Below are 22858 nucleotides of genomic sequence, written 5' to 3'. Positions count from 1 at the left end.
TATTTCTTTGGCATTCCTATAAAGGTAACCAGTTTGTTCATTTAGCCTATTGAAGGCAAATTCTGATGCCACCCTGAATACAGACCGTGAAGGACACTTCCTGTGGCTCAGTGGGACCCATTAAACCTCCGATGTCAATCCTCATCAGTTTTGTTTTCAGATACCAAAGTAGGTCACCAAATTTACCTGTCACACAAGTATGAGAATGACATGGAATTATAGAACAGAGAAAGCTGAAGGAATTTATGAGGCTGGGAAAGCATCTGGCTGCTGTTCTGACCAACAGCTGTGTTCCATCGGCTGCCTGGCATTTGTAAGACTTGTGACTTGGAGCAAAAGGGGGAGTACTCTTACTTTTTGAGTAAAAGGCTTTCAGTAAAAACCATTTTTCCTCCCCTTAGGCAGAAAGCCTAAGTATGCTAGTTAAGAAGAGCTCCTCAGAATGTGATTTTTAAAAAATTAGCTTTTTTTCCCTTTCTTTTCTATAATCCTCTTTTAGAAGGCATGGGTTACAGGGTTCCCCACTTTAGATACCTAGAATATATACGTAAATGGAAATTTTTACTATCAACCCTTGAGAGAGAAATCTGTAAAGATTGTAGTTGAAAGTTCTTGGTGTAGCCATGTAAATCAAACAGGATTCCTGGAGCTGCTCTCTCTACCGAAGGGCATGCATCTTATGTCTCTGATCTCTGAACTGAACAATCCCTGTGTTGTTTAGTTTTGTTAGGGGTGTGTTGAAGAATGTTCAGGACACTCCACCACTCTTCAGTCCCTCAGAGGTGATGTTTTAGTTCCTGTTTCATTGCTGTGAAGAGACACTGTGCTCAAGGCAACTCTTAGAAAGGAAAACGTTTAAGTTGGGGCTGTCTTACAGTTTTAGAAGTTTAGTTCCTTATCATCATAGCAAGGAGCATGGTAGCAGTCAGGGCTCTAGAACAATCCCTGTGAGCTACATCCTGATTTGGAAGCCAAGAGATAGAGGGACAATACTTCCTCCAATAAGGTCACACCTACTTCAACAAGGCCACCTCTTCTAATTCTTCTCAAATAGTGGCACTCCTTATGACTAAGCATTTAATAATATGAGCCTATGGGGGCCATTCTCATTCAAACCATCACATTTTATTCAAACCACCACAGGTAGCAAGATGCCCCTAAACCCAGCATTTTCTAAATATAATTCTGTGTGGCCTGCAGCAGTGATTTCTGAGGTCATTAGCAACAATTACTTGGCCAAACTGAGCTGGACTAGTCCCTGATCAGAGCAACAGAGTTGCTCTAGCACAGCAGGATCTTGGGAGACCTCCATCTGTAGTGCAGCTCACAGCTTCTCTGTGCATGTGGTGATCCTCATTAGATGAGGAGCTTGCCTGACCATCAGATTAGAGGATTAAACCATTGCATTTTCATGTGAAATAGAAGCATTTCATGTTTTAATAAGTTGGGTTTTTTTACTAGACCTTTTACCCTTTTGTATTTTAGCAAGTTCTGTTTGTTAAAATGGTAAAATGTCCATTTTATATAATTTTCTTTTTTTCTTTTACCTTTTAAAGTGATTATATATAACTTTTGTCTTTGAGCTGACTTTCATGCAATACAAAGCTTTCCAGATTGACTACCAGAGTGTCATCTGCTACTCTTTCTCAGTCAGTGCTAGGAAGCCTTGCAGAGACAGAGGGCTCTCAGGGAAGGTCCACTCACCCTCTTCTGGGAAGTTTGCCATCATTCAGATCTGTGGTTTTTCAGGCTAGTAGGAAGACACAGCAAGAATCATGGAATTTCACATCATTTGTTTCATTTGTGTTTGAGCCAATTTGGTGTTGGTAATGGCGTGTAAAGAACTGAAAACCTGTGAGCAACTAGAGTGGGGTTTGTTACCACCAGATTCAACTTACTGCTTGTGAATTTAAGGATTAAATTTTCTCACATTATTTCCTAAAGAAGAATAAAAGGAATGAAATACTGAGTAAACTCATCTGTACTGTTTGTGTGTGGGTTTGCATGTGCAATTTCAAGAGCATTTTAAGAATATGGGCATTTTCTTCAGTATATAGAATTGGTAGAGCTTTAGACTTTTACTTACCAATTTTTTTTAAGTATTTATTGGGGCTGAAGAGTTGGCTAAGTGGTAAAGAGCACTTGCTGCTCTTTCAGATGACTGGGGTATGGTTTCCAGCACCCACACTGGGCGTTCACAGCTGCCTAGAACTGCAGCTCCTGGAGGGCTTTCCTTCTTTTCTGGCCTCTCTCCCACCACACACACACACACACACACACACACACACACACTATATATATATATATATATATATATATATATATATATATATATATATATAAATATATATATATAAATAGAACAAAAATATTGTGTGTGTGTAGTGTAGTGTAGTGTATATCTGCACATGTGGTACAGCTTTGTTGAGTCATTTGCCGCCTCTTATTTTTACATGCGTTCAGGCATGGAGTGTGGGGTACCAGGCCTATGCTTCATCCACTGAGCTCTCCATTTTTATAGCAGATTATTACTTTTATAGCTTAAAAAAGGCTTTAAATATTTGGTTATTTTATGAGTATACTGTTGCTGTCTTCAGACACACCAGAAGAGGGCATCAGATCCCATTACAGATGGTTGTGAGCCACCATGTGGTTGCTGGGATTTGAACTCAGGACCTCTGGAAGAGCAACCAGTGCCCTTAACCACTGAGCCATCTCTCCAGCCCCAAGAAAGCTTTAATATGCTAATACAATTTAGCAGTCTTTAGTATATTGCATTTAGAGTTGTGTGACCCACCTCTACAATTAATGTTACTGTATTTTCATTTTACAGAATGAAAGCTCATACTCATTAGTAGTCATTTCTTACTTCCCCAAATGCTCTATCCTGATATAGCCAGTAATGGACTGTTTCTCTAGATTTGCCTATTCTGACTATGTGACAAGTCTTAACTTTGTGATGGACTCACTTCACTCTGTGATACTTTTTGGCATAGCATGGGTCTGAACTTTGTTTTTTACAACTAAATACTACATTTTTCCAACTTTTTAATTGACATACTGGAAAACACATGCAAATAGCATCTCAGAGTAGACTCTGAGAATAATTTCTGGTTTTGGAAAAGGATCTGTCAGAGTATAGTTTACTGGGATTGTGATTTCTTCCCTCTGAGAAGCCTGAGGAAGCATGGCTGGGTCATGCATGAGTGCTGTGTCCACAGTAAGAATAACTTGTAAGTCATGACATCTCAGGAGAGCCGTACAAAGTATTTCACTGTAGGCCAGGCGAGTGTTCCACTTGCAAAGATGGGATGGGTTTGGAAAGTCATTAACCAGCGGCAGTGAATGCATGGACACTGCAGCAGCCCCTCAGGAGTGAGGAAAGCAGTGTGTTCTGTACTTTAGTATCTTGCATGTTTTGGATTCAGTATCAGAAATGAGGTGTTTGTACTTAATTATTACAAAGTAGGATTAGTATAGTAATTTTTAATTTTTTTAAATTTAATTTAAAAAAAATCTTACTTCCCAAAAATAAAGATTCAGAATATCTAAATTGTGAGTGTCAGTTCATTTTCTCTTCAGAATACTCACTTACCATTTGTTGGTAACTTTACAGAGAGCACTATGATAGGATGATAACTGACAAAGTTATTCTCTCCCTATTAGTAATGCAAAAGATGGAGCATCAGATGGGGGCCTTGACGTAGTACACTCACTGTCTGTTGTCTCTACACAGGCACCAGAGCAATGGAGCTGTCATTGCCCGATGCGGACAACCAGAGGTTAGCTGGTGGGGCTGGAGAAATGCTGATGATGAACATCTGGTGCAGTCAGTGGCCAAAGCTTGTGCTTCCGACTCTCAGTCAAGTGTCAGCAAGGTTTCCACTCGGAACAGTTGTCGGGACTTTCCCAACGCAGGCGATCTTTCTGATGTGGAGTTTGGTAAGGTGTTCACTAGGCCCATGCAACAGTTTTTAAAACCACCTGAAAAGCTTTTTCTTAAAGTGGCTTTTCCTTAGATTACTTCAGATTTTTTGAGTCTCTGTCCTGAAACTCACTATATAGACCAGGCTAGCCTTGACATCACAGAGAACCACCTGCCTCTGCTTCCTGATTATTGGGACGTACATCATCACACCTGGCTATGAAGCTACTTTCCTTTTTTTAAAGATTTATTTATTTGTTTGTTTGTTTGTTTGTTTGTTTAATGTATGTGAGTATATAGTAACTGACTTCAGACACACTAGAAGAGGGCAGTCAGTGCTTTTAACCACTGAACCATCTCACCAGCCTTAAAGTACTTTTATAAGAGAGAATTCAGTGAGTTTGTTTGAGGAGTGACAGGTCTTGACAAAGTACTGGAAGACCTTTTGTTTCAAGCTCAATTTAAGAGCCTAGTGTTGTCTTTCTTGCCATTGTGACAAGAATGAAGTGTTTGGATGAAGACGTGGGCTGTCTCCAGTTTGTGGAGAAAAATACCTGCTCTTATGAAAGGACTACAGGGGTAGAAATAGTCATTAGGTGAAGTAGGAATTTGACCTAATGTGCTTTGGGAGTTGGTTTTGCAATATTAATCCTTATCAATTTGAAGAAGCAAAACGGTATCCCGAAGGCAAGTCAGTATAGCAGGGTCTGGCTAGGGGGCTTCACTGATTGGAGTTTATTTTGTTCTGTTTTCACTGTGATATGTCTCTGGTACTAGTTGTTCATAGTTCTAGGAAAGCTAGGTTTTTAGTTTTTATCCCCTTCTTGATGTCTGCAGATTCCTCTCTGTCAAATACTTCAGGAGCAGAAAGTTTAGCTCTCCAGCCACAGAAGCTTTTGATCTTGGATGCACGCTCCTATGCAGCAGCTGTGGCAAATCGAGCCAAAGGAGGAGGCTGTGAGTGCCCAGGTGGGTGTATGATCTGTCCCTGCATCATCTGTCCTTGTCAGTGCAGGTCATTCACAGACTAGGCTTCAGTTAAAGTAAATGACACAGAAAGCCAGGGTTTGTCTCTGGATCCTTGACATTCCTAAGCTTTCCTGAGGTGCAGACCATCTTCCTCCTGTGTGCCAATCTTAAGGATAGGAAAGCTGGTCTCTGCCCACAAGTCTGTGAAGGCTCTGTTTCTCAGTCTGTTACACAGTACATCCACGAATCACTAGCTTCCTGCCACTCCCCACAAACTTCTTAGAAAAGTGGGGATCAAATTGAGGTAGTAAACACAGAGTTCCAGCATTGTGCCCTTTCAGAATCTGTCATGGCTCTACTGTTTGAGTGCTGCTACTTTGCTGCTTTCACATTGGCTAGTGTGATTCTTAAGTTGAATGGATTGTGGGTTTTTAAAATTGTTTTTCTCTACAGAGTATTATCCAAACTGTGAAGTTGTGTTTATGGGAATGGCAAACATACATTCTATCCGGAGGAGTTTCCAGTCTCTGCGACTGCTGTGCACCCAGATGCCAGATCCTGGAAAGTAAGGCTTGGCTTTAATTTGTATGCTTTTTTTGTTGTTGCTGCTGAATTGCTAGTTTTGTTTGGTTTGGTTTGATTTTAAACAAGTTCAGAGGTTTCTGTTTGTTAGTGAACCTTATTTATCCCTGTGGATACTCTCTCTGGCTTAGAATCTGTTTTTTCTACAGTATAGAACATCAACTGTGGAAAAATTGTTCAGCTCTTCTGCAGAGTTTGTGTTTTGTTTTGTTTTGAAATTAAAACATAATTACATAACTTACCCCCTTCCCTTTCCCTCCTACCCAATTATAATGTGTGTAACCATTCAGGCTCTCTATGTCTGCCCCAGTTCCCAAATAACAACTCAGAGGCTTATCTTTTATTAATAAATGCCTAGTTTGCTTCCCAACTAGCTCATAACTCAATATTCTGTTTATTCTACTCTTTCCCACATGGCTGGTTCCCTCTCCTTGGTTTCATACATCTGACTTCCTTCAAGCCCAGATGGAGAAAACACCTGTGCCTGAACTCTTTGCCAGAGTTGTCCCACTTTCTAATCCTGCCTCAGCTTATTGGCCATCAGATTTTTATTTTGACCAATCAGAAGGTGCCTTAGGCAGGCAAAGAAAGACAGAGACACAAATTCACACAGTACATATTCCTACAATGTGTGTGCATATTTCTAAGTATATAAATATCTGTTCAGTCCATATAATGTTACTTTTATTTTTTTTTCAGGGCTGATAACTTGGTATTGGATAATCAATTTGGAGACTCTTCCCTTGGGAGGATGATTTCTCCCAATCTAGTTGTTCCTTAGTTGGCCTGTCGTTCTTTGTTTAGGGTACCCAGCCTCACTGATACGTCTGTAACACAGTTCTGTCAGAGAGTCTAGGATGCAGCACATAATCGATCTCAGTCCTCAGAGCAGAAGCAGCAGACACTTGTTATTTTTTCATGGGCTCCTCCTTTCTCTGTTGAGTTATTTTTAGTCCAGTGTAATTCTTTGGTCCTTGAAGCACTATAGCAATATTTTGTGTGAAGACACATGCATGCACGCACACAGAACCTACTCCGTCCATTTAGTGTTGCTTGTATTATAGGATTTCAGGTCTGGCTATTTGGTATTAAGGGGCTCATCTCCAAAGAAGACTTTTCTCTCACTGTAAGCAATTCTTAGTTACAATGCAGTTCTTTTTCATGGGGCAAGACCCTGAGACATCACCACCTTCCAAGTTAGCACGTCTATTGGTGGTATACCTATATGTGCCAAGCACATCATGTATGATTCATAGATACCACAGCTGGGTAGGACTGTTGGTTCCTTCCCGCCTTTGGAAGCTTGTATAACTCTTTTGAGTATTGTGAAATATGAAAGCTAGTTTAAGGGAGGAGCTTTTCAGGTTCCACCCATTTGGGGGGTGCATAGGTGCTAGAGGACTCAAACTCAGGTTGTCATACTTGTGTGGCAAGCATTTTACAAACTGAGCCATCTCCCCAGTCTCTCAGTATGTTCTAGTGTTGAACCTGTAGGCCAGTTCTTTTCTTACATTAACTTCTATTTCTAAAGTAATCTTACTCAGAACATTATCATAGTTTCTACTGCTTCTTAAAAATGAATAGCTGGACTTTACCGTGTGGAAGGTAAAGCAGCACTCCCTGCAAGGGGACTTGTTTGAGTATGAGATAAATTGGGAGCAGTGCTTTGTAAAAGAGATGTAAGCACTGTTGTTTCAGGAAGCCAGCAGTGTGCCAGTAAAGATAGGTGTTTCTTTTTTAAGTGCTTGTGCTGAAGCCCAGAGTTGTTTCTTTGGGTCCTGACAGTAGATTCTATAATCAAAGCAAGTTTTTTTTGTTTGTTTGTTTTACATTCTCAACTGGATTTATAGCATCAGTGCTGCCCAAACTGCCTTTGCTGACTCCTGGTAAAAAGTAATTAAATCCATCACAGTAGCAGTCAGCCCTGAAGAGGAAGCAGTGTCTGACTGTTAGTCACTGTTCTGTTGTAAAAAGGCATCACCACCAAGGCAACTTTTCTCTCTTTTCTTTTCTCTTCTTTTCCTTTTTCTTCTCCTCCCCTCCCATTTCCTCCCCTCTCCTGTTCTCTCCCCTCTTCTTTATTTTCTAGATAGGTTCTCACTGTGTATCCTTGGCTGTCCTGGAACTCACTCTGTAGATCAGGCTGACCTTAAACTCAGAGTTCTCTGCCACTCACAAAGAACTTACAAATCTTTCTCTGCCGCATGAGTGCTGGGAATAAATGTGTATTCCATTAGTCTTTCAAGACAGGGCTTCTCCTGGCCTCTCTTCATAAATAAAGCTGGCCTCAAACTCACAGGAGTCTGCCTACTTCTGCCTCCAGAGTGCTGAGGTTAAAGGCCTGCGCCTCTGTATTGTGGTGAAAGGAAACACTTACTTGGGGCTGGCTTACATTCTCAGAGGCTTAGTTCGTTAGCATCATGCTGGGAGCATAGTGGCACCCATGCACTATGAAGCAGCAGCTGAGAGCTGTATCCTGACCTCTAGGCACAGAGACTCCTGACGTGGCATGGACTCTTGAAACCTCAAAGTGATTCAAATGAACATCACCCATCAAGACCACACTTTCTAATCCTTTAATTCTTTCGAATAGTGTCAGTCCGGTGACTAAGCATTTAAATATACGAGCCTCTTGGACCTATCTCATTCGTATCACCATTCTGACCAAAGAAGCACTGGCTTCTTCCTTTCTGGATTTTCCATTTGCATCTGTCACTTAACTCCAGGGCCTAGTTAGTCCTTTTAGACTTGTCACAAACTCTGTTCTTGGCTGTGTAACTTAACTGCTCAGGATCCCTTGTCATGTAAAATAAAGAGACCAGATCAGTACTATGTAGTCTTTGATACCTCACATATATTTAAGTTCTTTCTTTAAAAACTTAATTTTGGAGCCAGAAAGATGGCTCAGTGCTTAAGAACACTTTGCTGTTCTTGCATAGAACCCAGCTTTTGTTCCTAATATCCACATGATGGCTCATGACTGTAATTCCAGTTCTGAGGGATACAATGCCCTTTCTGGCCTTCACTGGATTTGCACATACACAGACAAGGGTGAGGGGGGACTATTTAAAAATAAAACTCTGTTTTGAATACAAAAATTAATTAGCCTATCCCTGTCCAAGTGAATGGAGGATTTGTTAAAAATAGAATGCTTTGTATTTGGGTACTTAAATCTCCTTTATGGATGAAAAAAAAGCTATGGCATTGGTGGACACTGAGTGAGCCACCGTCTGGGGCCGTGGAGGGCTCGTGGACGCTGTGTTTCTGTTCCAATTTGACAGCACAAAGGAGTGCTGTGGCATCGTCTCTGGTGGCTGCCTCTCTCTCAGCTTCTCTCTCAGGCTGACAGCACTTCGTGGTCAGTGGGTCAAGGGAGTCCTCCTGGAGTTGTTTACTGCTTCTTCTGCAGGGAGATGGTCACAATGACTCTTAGCTTTTTAAGACAAAAGAGAAAACATCTGACTCGTCAAGAAAGTGTTTTAAGTGTATCTAACTGAAAGATAGAGAATCTTGAAATTGAACTTTACCTATGAAAAAAATTATAATTCATTAAATAGAAGGAGTCCTATATTTTGGGGCAAAGCTTGGGGTGTAACAATGATGACAACATAGTGTCAGCCTCTGAGTCACAGTATAGTTGGGAAAAACAGGGCTTGTACACCTGTTCTACTGTTCGCTTGCCTAGCAGGAAAGCTCTCCCTTTCTTAGACTCTTAATAACATTCATGTTCATTCTTCAGGTTTTAGTAGACTTGCTTTGTCCTATAGGCCTTATCTAAACCTTGTCCTGGCAAAGCCTTCTCAAAGATCCTGGACAATTATTATTCCTTATCTTTCAGTGATTAAAAGGCTAGACTAAAACCACAAATTTGGCCACATTTTGGGAAAAACCCAAAACAATACAAAAACAAAAACAAAACAAGTTGTTTGGGGGAATGAGGGATGGAGAAGTGCATGAAACACAAAATCAGCATAATTGGGGGAGGTAGTGAACTATGTAACCTCAAGCCAAACAGGCCGTTCTTTTTATCTGATAACCCTCTAAAGGATTTTGAAAAGGGCGGGGGAGACCTCTTTCTGAATCCAATCTAACTCAGCAGTATTATGTAGCCATTGTACCAGGTCTTAGGACTCTAATGATCATAATGGACCTATGCAGTTTTAGTCAGTAAGTAGTCAAGACTTAACAGTGGGTGATAGGTAGTGTTTAAACCATTCATGTGTTTGCCAGAAGAGCTATTTCTTACATTGTGTGTATCAGTCTAGGACTACTCCCCCTTGTCCCCCCCCACCACCACCACACACACACACACACACACACACACACACCCTTTTGGCAAATTATCTGTGAAGAGCTAGATGTGGTGGTACATACCAGCACTTGGAGGCTAATCTAAGAACTGAGTTCCAGATCAGCCTGGGCTATATAACAATACCCCTGTTTCAAGTTAATTAAATGTGGATTGGGGGAGATATACTTGTGTGTGTGTCAGAACTAGGGTTAGGGGCATAGCTCAATGGTAGAACACTTAACTAACAAATGTGAGATCCTGGGTTTTATTCCCAGCACATTGGGGGGGGTGGGGGGAGGAGAGTAGGGGACTGGAGAGATGGATGGCTCATTGAATACGAGCACATAGAGCTCTTGCAGTTTGGCTCCTAGCACCCACATTGTGCTGTTCACAACCACCCTGTAACTCTCTAACCCTGGGGCTCTGACACCCTCTTCCAGCCTCCTTACACATTTCCTGTACACACAGTTAAAAATTAAAAATAAGTTCTGGGTACAGTGTAGTATTGTTAATTATAGGGTTTTGTTTTTTGCTTTTTTCCCCTAAAGCTGTCTTCTCTTGATTGTGGAGCTTGAGCCTCACATGGATATCCATTATAAGTAAACTTTTAAGAATCATTTTGGAATTTTCCTTTTAATTTGACAGGCCTTGGACATGATGCCATAGAATCATAAAAATCAGTATTTCCATATCTTGTCTTTTTTATAGTTGGCTTTCTGCTCTTGAAAGTACAAAGTGGCTCCATCACCTGTCTGTGCTTCTGAAGTCGGCACTGCTCGTCGTGCATGCAGTGGACCGCGATCAGCGGCCAGTGCTGGTGCACTGCTCAGACGGCTGGGATCGCACTCCTCAGATTGTGGCCCTGGCTAAGCTCCTGCTGGACCCTTATTACCGAACCATAGAGGTAAAGTGTGTCTGAGGGAGGGAGGAGCATTTCAAGATAGGTTGTAGAAACCTTTAGGAAGGTTGTATGATCAATTTGGGGATGGAAGTTAAGTCTATCGAAAGTGTAGTTTGTTGTAATCCTGCATCCATTGCTTAGAGCTATATGGCTAGGTGCCTTGTGCTCAGTAATGGGCATTGAGGATGCAGGAATGTTTCCTTTGCAGCTTCTCTACTTAGAAAGATTTTGTCTACTTCAGGAAAATGCCCTTAGAGAACACCCACATGCTTATGATAGTGGGTCTCAACAGAAGTGCATGGGTTAAAGACAGAAGGACAGCCGCATAAAGTGACACAAAGTACAAATACTCATAAACACTGCTACTGGGCAAGACTTTTTGTATTATGGCATTATAAGTTAAAATTAATAAAAGAGAAATTTGGGTAGGCAGTAGCATTTGTGTGGTAAATTAGAAAGACTACACAAATACCTAGATAGATAGTCAGTGTCCTTTAGCTGGATCCTGAATGGAGTTGGTGAATTGAGACATTTGTGTAAAAATGATGTGTGAGCCATTAGGCCGAGAGAGCCTTTGGCTCTGAGTCTGTGCCAGAGGAACTTCCCAGAAGGTTGGTAAAGAAGATTGACTGTTGGGGACATGGAGCTCAGGATGTCACAGATGAGACAGTACTGTACAAGTGATCTCTCCTCGGTGCCTCCCTGCAGGGTTTCCAAGTCCTTGTGGAAATGGAATGGCTGGATTTTGGTCATAAGTTTGCTGACCGGTGTGGTCATGGGGAGAACTCAGATGATCTAAATGAACGTTGCCCAGTGTTTCTACAATGGCTTGACTGTGTTCATCAACTTCAGAGGCAATTTCCTTGCTCTTTTGAGTTCAATGAAGCATTCCTTGTGAGTTTGGACTTAATGATTCTATATTTTGGGACCCACATACACTTAGAGGGATGTTGAGTCAAGTGTTAGGGGGCCATTTTCATTCACAGCTATGTACTTTTCAAATTTAACAAGGAGTGACTGCTTTATTTAAAAGCAACAGCAGTTAACTGGCATTTTATTTTTCACTCAGAGAATCAAGGTGCACCAGGTTTTCCTCTGTAACATTAAGTTTGTTTTAAACTTGGTTTCTAAAGTGCATGATCTAAAAGGTATTTAGACATAGAAACTATCTGAATGTGCTCTCCTCTAGTCTCTACTGATGCTGTCTGCCATTATGTTTTTTGCTCGCACCCACTCCTTTGATGAAAGATGTACTCTGTTCCCGTGTTTTCAGCTTTCTTCCCCTTATTTCTGACGGGCTCAGCATTTCTCCATTATGCCTACCGCATTAGTGTGTCTTTGATATGGGAGTGCTGGTGGTTGGGGTCAGGCCCTGCAATTGGTAACTGAAGAGGAGGCACCTATTAGCTGCCTATACATATACAGTCTACATCCCTGAGTGAGCTGAAGTGTTCTCTGGGATGTCTTGGTGAGTTGTTCATTTGGGTTGACCTCCTTTCTGAGACCATGTACCCCACTATATAATTTTGCCTGATTGGAATTTTGCAGGTGAAACTGGTACAGCATACCTATTCCTGTCTCTTTGGAACATTCCTGTGCAACAACGCCAAAGAGAGAGGGGAAAAGCAGACTCAGGAACGGACGTGCTCTGTGTGGTCACTTCTTCGAGCAGGCAACAAGGCTTTTAAAAACCTACTGTATTCATCTCAGTCAGAAGCCGTATGTACCCTTTAGCTTGTCTCTGTGATGAGCAGAAAGAGTTTGAGGGTGGGGTGCATATGGGAGCTGGTTTGAATAGTACCTGTTTTTGTAAAAATGTGTCAGCTGTCTCAAGGTACCAGTTCCATTTTTCATTTTCCACCATTCTGTCTGTATAAAGCCTTTTTCTTGATAATGCTCTGGCCTGTCCATGACCAACCCAGGTTCAAGGTGGTTTGGTATAAGACACATCATCCCTTTGTCAGGAATCATTGCCTGTACTTTTTTCAGAGCTCAGCATAGTCCTAATGTGTTTACATACTTTGGAGGAAAGTGCACCAAGTTTCCTTATCTCAGATGCCTTGTATGGCTAAGAAGGGTCAGCCTCCAGGACCCTGCTACTCTTCCATGAAACAGGCAGTGGGACCCACTGCCTCTCTGTCTCAGCACAAAGTTCTTTCTGGTGTTGGCATGTGTCTGTCTATGGATCTTTTCACACATGAGAGCTGCCAGGCCTTTTAGCACCTTGTTCCCTCAAAAGAATGCCTTCTGCTAACCAGAGAAAGAGAGGCAGTATGTCTGTGTATCAAAATGTATTGGTGTTCCCTTTGTGGGATGCATTTTAAGCCCTTAGAAGTCCATGAAGGCTAATTGGGGGTTGTGTTACAGTGCTGGGTGATTAATACACTTCTCCTCACAGTTAAGTAGTCAGAAGAAAAGGTTTACAGTGCCTCTCCCTTCACCGTGCCTACCGGGGAAGTGGCGATAACAGATGGGGAAATACCCTTATAGTCACATGATTAATTTAAGTGATTTTGTAAAATGGGTTTGCAGCTTCTACTGAAGCCAAGCTTCAGGGAAACAGACATATTCATCCTGTAACAGAACAATTCTTACTTGGTAAATCAGGCTGGTGAAAGCCTGCCATTCAGTAAAGACCACCTGAGATAATTAATAAGAGGAACCATTAGCTTTTCATGTTCACAAGAGACTTTTAAATGATCATTGCCAGACAGAAGCCCTGGTTCTATACCTATCCTCTTGGAAGATAGACCTTTATTTACTGGTGCCACCTCTTTGTTGATCTGTGACACAGCTGTGTTGAGTGGCCCACCTAGGTGTGTTTATTCTTGCTCTGTAATTTCAAGCATTTCTAAGAGATTTGCTGGATCATGCATAAACCTGTGTCCTCCCCCTCTCCTCAGGTGCTATACCCCGTGTGCCACGTGCGGAATCTGATGCTGTGGAGTGCAGTGTACCTTCCCTGCCCATCCCCATCTACCCCCACAGATGACAGCTGTGCACCATACCCAGCCCCAGGCACCAGCCCTGATGAACCCCCACTGAGCCGGTGAGCCCAAAGCTGATGCCACAAGTCCCAAGTCCTAAGTGGTGCTATTCTCTCTCAAGTGGTGGTATTCCCTCTCTCCTCCCTTCTTCCATTCTTCTCCCCCTTCTCCTCCATCCCTCATTTCCCTGCCTCCAAAGCTGACCTTAGATTTGCAGTGATATGAGTGTTGGATTTACTGGCATAAACTGTGACATCTGGCTGCAGTTTTAGCTTCTTAAGAAAGATAGTAAGCCTTATTTCTGGAAATGAACTGGACCTATTATGATTCTACCACATGCACTGAGCCGTTTCTCCGTAGTGGAGCACATCTGTAGAGTCTTTGTGGACTCTGGTTTTCTTACACCCTGCTCCCTCCTTCCCCTTCTCTACTCTGATTAGTCTTCTAAGGCTTGAAAGGCAGGTACTATAAGATGAGAGAAGCTGGTTTTGCCACTTTTGAATATGTGTTATTAAGATCAGAGTGAGATAATAAATGAACTTAAAATGTATAGTACAAAGAACCAGGAAGTTCCTTTGCCATTACTTGAGAGGCACAGAACATTGTAAGGGATGCCCCTTGAAGGCTGCAGTGGGTTGCACCCCAGTGCTGTATAAACCTGGCATGGTGGCGCATTGCTGTACTGTCAGCACATTGGTAGAGGCAGACAGATCAGGAGTTCATGGCCATTCCTAGGCTATATAGAGAGTGTAAGGCCAACTTGGAATACATGTGTCCCCATTTGAAAAATCAAAAAATAAAGAGAGGAAAACATAAAAGTAAAAGGACATCTTTTAGAAATAACATATGCTGTTAGCCTATTTGAGGGTGGGGACTGGCAGTGAGGAAGTGCAGGAAGTACCAGTGGAGAGCCATGCCACTCTAGGAGTCTGAGCCTCATTTCAGAGATGTGGCTGCAATGGGTCAGTTGTGAAACATTAGCTTACTAGAAACCTGCTGTCCTCTGTAGCCCTCTGAATAGCCTCTAAGATTCTCATTTTCCCCAAACTCTCTTCTTTTAGCCTACCCAAGACTAGATCATTTGACAATCTGACCACAACCTGCGACGCCATGGTGCCACTGGCCAGCCGGCGCAGCAGTGACCCCAGCCTGAATGAGAAGTGGCAGGAGCACGGGCGCTCGCTGGAACTGAACAGCTTTGCTGGTGCTGGGGAAGAGGGGCCTGCTATGGACAGCCTGCGAAAGCCCAGCAAGCTGCTCAGTGGTGCTGAGCTATCTGTGGCAGCTGGTGTGGCTGAAGGACAGATGGAGAACATTTTGCAAGAGGCCACCAAAGAGGAGAGTGGGGTAGAAGAGCCTGCCCACAGGGAGCACACTGAGGTGCCAGAGGTCAAAGAGGAGGCACTCCTACCAAAAGAGAGCAGGATGGTGGCCGTGGGCTCAATTGTACTTCACCAAGAACCACAGCTGGGTGATGCTCCTTTAAGAAGCCATCTAGGCCCCAGCCTGTCTTTGTTTTCCCAGGGTATTCTTGAACATCAGGATGGGCACAGTGATCTCTCTAGTTCACTCCAAGCTCCTCTCAGGGGAGAGGACTCCCAGGAGGTCCCTGTAGAACAGCCTCAAGTAGAGAATATTGCAGAGGTCAGGGAGAATACTGCCCCTGCTGTCCCAGTAGATGCAAAAATTGGCCTTGGTACCTCACAGTCTAGTCCTCTGCTGCCTTCCCAAGTCCCATTCGAGACAAGAGGACCACACATGAACAACGCCATGCACCTGTTACTAGAAGATAAGGTGAAGTCAGAGAGTGGGCCCCAGCTCCATCACAGACCTTGCCTGGCAAGCAGTGGTAGATTCATTGGCAAGGACATGCTTCCTATAGCACCAGAACCCAGGTCTGCTGAGAGGCCCCAATGGGACTCTGTGCTATACAGGACTTCATCCTCTGGCAATACCCTCAGCCTGATGCAGGCTCCTTGTGCCTTGCCGTTAGACAAATGTAGACAGGGAATTGTGTGCAACGGTGTCCCAGAGACTGAAAACAAGGCCTCAGAACAGCCTGCAGGGTTTGACACCCTTCAGAAGTACCCCACACCCAATGGGCATTGTGCCAATGGGGAGGCTGGGAGGAGTAAGGACTCACTGAGCCACCAGCTGTCTGCCACAAGCTGTAGCTCTGCTCACTTGTACTCAAGGAACTTGCATCACAAGTGGCTGAATAGCCACTCAGGGAGGCCATCCACTAGCAGCAGTCCTGACCAGCCTTCCCGCAGCCACCTGGATGATGATGGCATGCCTGTGTACACGGACACAATCCAACAGCGCCTGCGACAGATAGAATCTGGTCACCAACAGGAAGTGGAGACTTTGAAGAAACAAGTCCAGGAGTTGAAGAGTCGCCTGGAGAGCCAGTACCTGACCAGCTCTCTGCGCTTCAATGGGGACTTTGGAGATGAAGTGGTAAGTTAGGTCTTGATTCCTTTGAAGTTATCCAAGGAGACAACACACAGAGGCCAGCAAAATAACCCTTTGCACCCAGTGCATGGTTATTGAAACATTTCTGAAAGGATTAGAAAGTTCTTAATGTTGAGAGAGATTGTTTGGGAGTTAGCCTTGGCCATGGAGACAGCAGTCTGCCTCTTTTCTGCTGTGCTGGCTTTTTATTCCATTGTAGGCAGTTAAGAGAAAGAGGGGAGTTGATATGCATGACACGGAGATGGAATCTCTGCAGAGAGAGTCCTGTGTCAACCAGGCTTTGTGACTCATGCCTGTAATCAAGGGAGGCTGAAGCAAATGTTTCTACAGGTTTGAGGTCAGCCCAAGCTGCATAGTGAGTTCTCAGTTCACTCTACCCTGAAAGAAAAACACATGTGTTTAGAAGGGCTTGCACACCCGTTCAGAGTGGCATTGGTAGAGCAGTGCTGACACTGTTGTGCTGGAGTGCTTGTTCTGCCTTAGTGACTAGAGAGAGCTGCCTGCTTTCCCAGACTTCGGGAGTGTTGAGAGCTTTGCTCTTTTTGAACAAGTGTTCATACGCACTCTATGGCAGGTGCTGGCAAGAGAAATGGAGAGAAGGGGTTGTTTGTTTGTTTTTAAAGCATTGTTGAGGGCTTAGCATTGATGAGGCCTGTTAGCTAGAGAAATGAGGGTTCCTAGATTCCCAGAGGGGCTTTCTTCTTTGATGGGTCAGACAGTGTAAGGCAGGTTCTGGAGAATTATCCCAGATCCAGTGACTGTCCAACCAAAGGAAGTTTTGGCTTTTTCTTCATTACTAAATAATGGTTTCTCATTGTCCCAATGAGTCCCTCACAAAAAAGGAGGGCGCACTCAAATCACTGTTTTCATTCAGTGCTGGACTGAGTCACCAGACCCCCTAGAACAGCAGACATAGGGAGCTCCTTCTCCCTCTAGTTCACTCGTTGCTTCCTGGACCCTAAGACCCTTCTTTCCACTCCACGTCACTTCACAAAATCCATGTGTTGTTCTGAGCCCAGCCCCTCTCTGTACCTGGCCAGCCCAAGTCTGGATGGCTGGTGTGACTGCACATTTGGCACCTTAGCTCTCAGGCCTGCCCATAGACCCCCAGTGCTCTGTTCCTCCTTTGGGAGGAGACAGGTTCACTCCGTTCAGCTGTGTTTGTTTGCCAACAGACTTCAATCCCCGACTCGGAAAGCAATCTGGATCAGAACTGTTTGTCTCGCTGCAGCACAGAGATTTTCTCTGAAGCCAGCTGGGAGCAGGTGGATAAACAGGACACAGAGGTACAGGCTCAGCCCCTGCTCTGCGTGCCAACCACACAGGTGTCCTACAGTTCTTCACTCCAGTCCCTGCCCCATGCCACTGACCAAGAACTCACAGTCAGTCTTCAGCCTCTGCACCTCAGCTTCTGAGAACCCACATCCATCAGTTGTAAGACAGGGACATCAGTGAGCTGGCCCTTTCTCTCCATTGCCTCTGCCAGCTCTCATGGCAACCCATGGTGCCGCTGGGCCAGTTTGTCTCAGGAGATTGGTGCCTCCGCCAGGCAAACAATGTGGACACCTTTCTTATACTGTCAGCAGGCCTGCTGGACTGATACCACTGGAGCACGTGTAGTCCTTGTGGCTCTTGCTCCCCCTGGTGTGGCTCTGTTGACTTCAGCTGGCTGATCTTGTTACTAACTTGGTCCCATGTGTTTTACAGATGACCCGTTGGCTACCTGACCACCTGGCTGCCCACTGCTATGCCTGCGACAGTGCCTTCTGGCTCGCCAGTAGGAAGCACCACTGCAGGTGCCATTGGGTGGCTTTTAGGGTGGGTTGGGTTACGGAATCTGAACTTCGGCATCTTACAATTAATGTTCTGTGTGAGCTGCCATTAGGGATGTGGTTCTATGCCTCTGAAACTGGTCCTTCTAGAACTGTATTTGGGGACTCTGTTCCAATTCACTATTTTGAAATGTGGACATACTTTGTTTCCCAGATTGGTGGGTAACAGCTACCTTATAGATCTTCATTTCTTATTTCCAGCATAAAACTGGTCATGGATACTTTGAACAAAAACAGTTTTCTATCTTAGGCGGGGAGCCTGATTTTCTCACTCCTTCCTGCTCCCTGTGCTGCTGGGGAATAGTAGACACAGCTGAGGGCAGTCTCCAGTCTTTGTTGCTCCAATTTCTTTCTCCTGGGTTGGGTAGTGAGTCACTAAGGCTGCTTTGCCCTGGCTGGGGTGGTGATTATCTGACAGATGTTCAGTGTTCCTAGAATAGGAAGTTTATCAGAATGGTACAGTGGCCACGTTAAAGTGAGACTATATTGAAAGTCATGGGAAAATTTCTTTGTGGACAGATGACACTCTTAGGACCATGGGTCTCCCCCACCCCGCACCCCTAGACCAAGTGGCTTCTCCTCTGAGCTCTTTCTCCCCTCCTTGCAGGGACACTGACCGTGTTGATCAAACGTGGTGAGCATTTGCAACAACTTGTCTGTGATGTCTGCACACCCACAGTAACTTCTCCACACTAATGCTGCCATTCCCGTCTCTGCACTCATTGGGCTGAAGCCTTGAAAGGGAGAGGTTAGGCAGGCAAGAGACTCACAGGGGCATGTCTGCTGCAGCCTTGTAGACTGCACAGGCCAGCTGGGCTGTTAGACTCTTGGTGAGAAGTGATGCTTCTGCAGGGCTCATCTTTCGGGGAAGGCCAGTGGGCTTCAGAGCTTTTTATTCAGGGAGAGGTGACAGTCATTCTTTGATGCCACTAGTTTGATGAAACTAGTGACCTTCAAGTCATGGCATCACTGCCTTGTTTTATTTTTATAGAGACAGAAATGAACAGATCTTTGCAGAGAATTACTTAGTGTGGAAGATTCTACTTAGGTCTTTTAGGGTCTCCCAAGGGAAGTCAGATAGAAAAGCTTAATTGATCGAATTCATATCAGGCTTTTAAGCCAAACTTCAGCAGGTATGTTTAACAAGTACAGACATTCAGAAGATTTCCTCTGTAACCACAAGTTCTTGCTGACTTGTGTTTCTTAGAAAGATATAAAATGTTTCCTACATTCTAGGAATGAAAGGCTTTGTGTTCTCATTCACTGTCCTTTTGCCCTGTATCCCATCTTCCTTCTCCATGTTACTTTGTCTTATGTGGTCTTCAGTGTCTGTTCTTCCTATGTCTGAGTGTTCCTTACCCAGTGTGGTCTGTATTCTGAGGAGTATGGCTGAGTAGTACAGAGGAAGCCTTTCTGTTAACTCCCTCTTCTCCTCTGGAGAGCTGTGCCTTGGGGTTCCCTGTGCTGAGCTGACCAGTGTTGGTTTGTACTTCAGGGCTCAGCAAATGTAGGATTATAAGATGAACAGAACTTATCCTGTGTTGGTTACCTTCCACGTGTGTGTGTGTGTGTGTGTGTGTGTGTGTGTGTGTGTGTGTGTGTGTGTGTGTGTGTTGGGGTAGAGGGGTGTTGGGGCGGTTTCAGTCTGGGTGTTTAGACCTGTACTGCAAAGATACAAAGAAATAGAGATTTTGGCAGAAAGGAGAAGGGAGCCTTGAGATGCACGGGGCCGGGTAGTGAGCTCTAGCTGACTGATTACTGCCTAACAGGGATGTATACGTGCATGTGTTTCTCCATGACCTCATCCTTCCACCTCTCTTTCATGCTGAGCATGTGTCGTCTGCTGCTTTGGGTTTTGGCTTTGCATGCTGCTGGCAGTAGTCTGCATCCAACTTACCTCTGAGGCAGTGACCATTAGGCCAAAGTTTCTCATTCCCAGATGGGCAGCATAGTTGTTTCTCTTCTTTGAGGAGCCCAGAGGCTGACTCCACTTGACTTTGGTCTCTGTTTGACCTCAAGATACCCAGGTGGGCAAGGTTAATGCAATCACTGGGTACATCCTCAGGTCAGTACTCAGGGCTAAGCTGGCAGTTGCTGTAGTGCTGGGCTCATTTGCCCACAGAGAGCTCTTCTGAACGTCTTCCTATGCATCCACAGCCTTGTGCCTGAGTGTTGAGGCAGTCACATGCCATCCTTGGCCAGAGGTGAAAATGACTATACTAGGTAGACACTTATCTTCTTGTTGAGCTTCTTCCTGGCCTAGTGTGGAGAAATGAACACGTTTCTAACACATCCAGATGGTACACACCAAATGTTGCTCTCTGAAGTTGTTTTTTTTTTTCCTCCCACAAAAACCTACCAACTGAAACTAATGTTGTTGTTTATTTTTCCTTTTTGTCTCAAGGAATTGTGGGAATGTATTCTGCTCCAGTTGTTGTAACCAGAAGGTTCCGGTTCCTAGCCAGCAGCTCTTTGAACCCAGTCGAGTGTGCAAGTCTTGCTATAGCAGCCTCCATCCCACAAGCTCCAGCATTGACCTTGAACTGGATAAGCCTATTGCTGCCACTTCAAACTGAAGCTCAGTGACCTGGGGTGACAGAGACCATGCTGCTGTTCCTTTAACAGGCTCTCACACAGCCTGGGCAGTCCGAGAGGCCCATACATTTTGGAATGGGGGCATGGAACAACCTGTACAGAGATTGGGATGTACCACTGGATTGTAAATTGATTTTTGTTTCCTCTCCCCTTCCCTTTCCATCCTCTTCTTTGCCTTCTAAAAAGAAAAATGTCCCAGTTGTCTTAATTTTTTTTTTTTAATGGAAGCCCAGTGGTTGCCAGGTTCTTATAACTGCTGAGCTGCTTGCTGTCAGGCATTCTGTGAGATCACTCAGCGCTTCCATGTGGAAGGAGCCAGAATGAAGGCCTGAAACAGCAGGACAGAAAGTCAGCCTAATATTAGTGACCATTCCTCATATCACAGCTGTATCAGAGTTGACTGGTAAACCTTTGCTACTGGGGAGGCTGGAAGCCCTTTTCTTGAGAGTACTGTTCCTGAGAGGAATAGGGCCATCCCACCTCGCAGAATAAAAACAGGGATGGCATTGGGAGGAAGGCACGCAGTGAGGTACTCCACAGGCCTTACTGTGAATAGAGTGGTATGTGCTTCTTTTGAGTTATTGAGGGGCTAGATGGCTGACAAGTTGGCTTACATGGACCCCTTCTTTAACATGACCAAGATTAGGTAGGGTTCTCTTTGCCTCTTTGGGCTTCCAGACCAAAAGGTACAGACTAGCCAGAAAGCAGTGTCCTGCTTCAGTGGTCAAGGCCTGCACTGAGCTAGGCACCTGGGAGCCCCCATCTGGGTCCTAGTCCAGTAAGCAATCTCTTCCTCAGCCGACACAGGGAAATCCAGACTCAGGGTTCCACAAGTCTCCTGTTCCCAAAGCAAACCAATCATGCATCTTCTCCTGAAGGACAGAAGCCCTACCGTTTCAAAGCTCTCTACACAATCAGCCTTCCTCTCTTACTTCTGGGGCAGCAGGAAGGACCCAGGAGTCCCTTGTCCTGCTTTTGGCTGCCTGAGTGGGCACATGTCTGGTTCCTGCTATATATCAGTGAAGAGCCATGGTGATTGTAGGGTTCTTGGAAAATGACATGGCCTGGAGAAGATTCGGGGTACCTTCCCTCAGTGAGCTTTGATGTGGTCCAAAAAGAGCCTTAAACCAGTAGTTCTCTGTAGTGGAGGTGGGTGTGGGAAGGGTAGAGAGCAGTTTTGGTTTTGGTTTGAATTGTTGGCATCTATGTTTGTGCCCACCCCACCTCCCAAGGGTGATGCTTGGCTCTGCTAAAAGCTGCAGACTGGTAACAGAGCAATTATAGTGTTGGGGTTGGGTGAAGTTGGGGGACACCTAATTTTAGCCTGGCCCATGTCCTTACCCCTCCCCTCTGGAAGCCATGGGCCTTCTGTCTCTCAGGAAGGTGGCTTCTACATGTTCCTCAGTATGGATTCGAGAGGCCAGAAAGAAGCCTTCCCTAGCAATGTCTGCTGAACGGAAGGCTAGAGTATCAGAGTATTGCTCATCCTTCCAGGAGCAAGTCAGGCAGAGGCCGAGTTTAGTGAAACAGGGTGAAGTTCTCCATGATCGCTGTGGTCTGGAGCTGCAGGTGGGGAAAGTTGGCATAATTGAAGATTGTGCAGTTCCTAGTGACAGGTGCCAAGAGGTTATGATACGGGTTTCTTGGGTCTGTTGTACAGTGTGAATAAATGCTTGCAGCTCTTAGCCCTTTTTGATCAATGAAGCACTTTTTTATTAATGTTTTCTTTGTATGTAAAGGAGGAACCGTAACTCTCCGTAGCTGTACATATAACCCTTTTCTCCTAAAGAGGAGCCAGTGCTCCTATATTTTTCATTTTTTGTCAAAACAAGAAGTAAATACTTTAGAATTGTTAAATATATAGATAAAGTGAATAAAGTTGAGTGTCCGCACGGTGGCCTCTGCGAATGAGTTCTAATTCTTTGCCCTGTGGTTTAAAACTCTCTTTGTCCCTTTTCCCCCTCACACAGAAGTGGTTTGTGGGATTGCTGGGAATTTGACCTTTAGCCAAGGAAAACTGCACATTTCAACTCTAGACTTTGGCGAAGGGATTTCCCAAGATGCCTAAGCACTCTAATACATTTTCTCAAGGGTAGGCTGTGAGGTCTACCAGGCTGAAAGGCGTAGCACTGATCATCGTAAAGACCGCTGCATGTCCAGAGTAGTCAGTGCTACCGAGCCTGTAGAGCCTCTCTGCTCCCGTCTCTGTCACTTAGCACAGGCTGGCACACATGCTATTTGTAAGGCACTGACTGATCACAGTCTAGCAGCAGCTAACTGCCGGAGGGCTCTCTAAGAACT

At 44.5% G+C, this 22858-nt stretch overlaps 1 protein-coding gene across 5 annotated transcripts in view; it reads left to right on the top strand.

Annotated features, from left to right (window-relative positions):
* Positions 1-22448, top strand: part of MTMR3 (myotubularin related protein 3) — a 104771-nt gene extending 82323 nt beyond the window's left edge. For 2 of the 5 annotated variants that reach the window (XM_080933945.1, XM_080933946.1), the window contains 12 exons: positions 3737-3942; positions 4763-4894; positions 5348-5459; positions 10476-10671; positions 11377-11562; positions 12217-12387; positions 13572-13717; positions 14717-16115; positions 17306-17416; positions 17838-17926; positions 18570-18596; positions 20367-22448. In XM_080933945.1, coding sequence (XP_080790071.1) covers positions 3737-3942; positions 4763-4894; positions 5348-5459; positions 10476-10671; positions 11377-11562; positions 12217-12387; positions 13572-13717; positions 14717-16115; positions 17306-17416; positions 17838-17926; positions 18570-18596; positions 20367-20538 — 2947 coding nt within the window. In that variant the 3' untranslated portion in view covers positions 20539-22448. The remainder of the gene's footprint in view (positions 1-3736; positions 3943-4762; positions 4895-5347; positions 5460-10475; positions 10672-11376; positions 11563-12216; positions 12388-13571; positions 13718-14716; positions 16116-17305; positions 17417-17837; positions 17927-18569; positions 18597-20366) is intronic. The other 3 variants (XM_080933948.1, XM_080933947.1, XM_080933949.1) reach the window with 3 other exon arrangements.
* The last annotated feature ends 410 nt before the right edge of the window (positions 22449-22858 follow it).

Source organism: Micromys minutus (assembly GCF_963924665.1).
Source record: "Micromys minutus genome assembly, chromosome: 1".
Lineage (NCBI taxonomy): Eukaryota > Metazoa > Chordata > Mammalia > Rodentia > Muridae > Micromys > Micromys minutus.
This window is presented reverse-complemented; position numbering and strand designations above follow the sequence as displayed.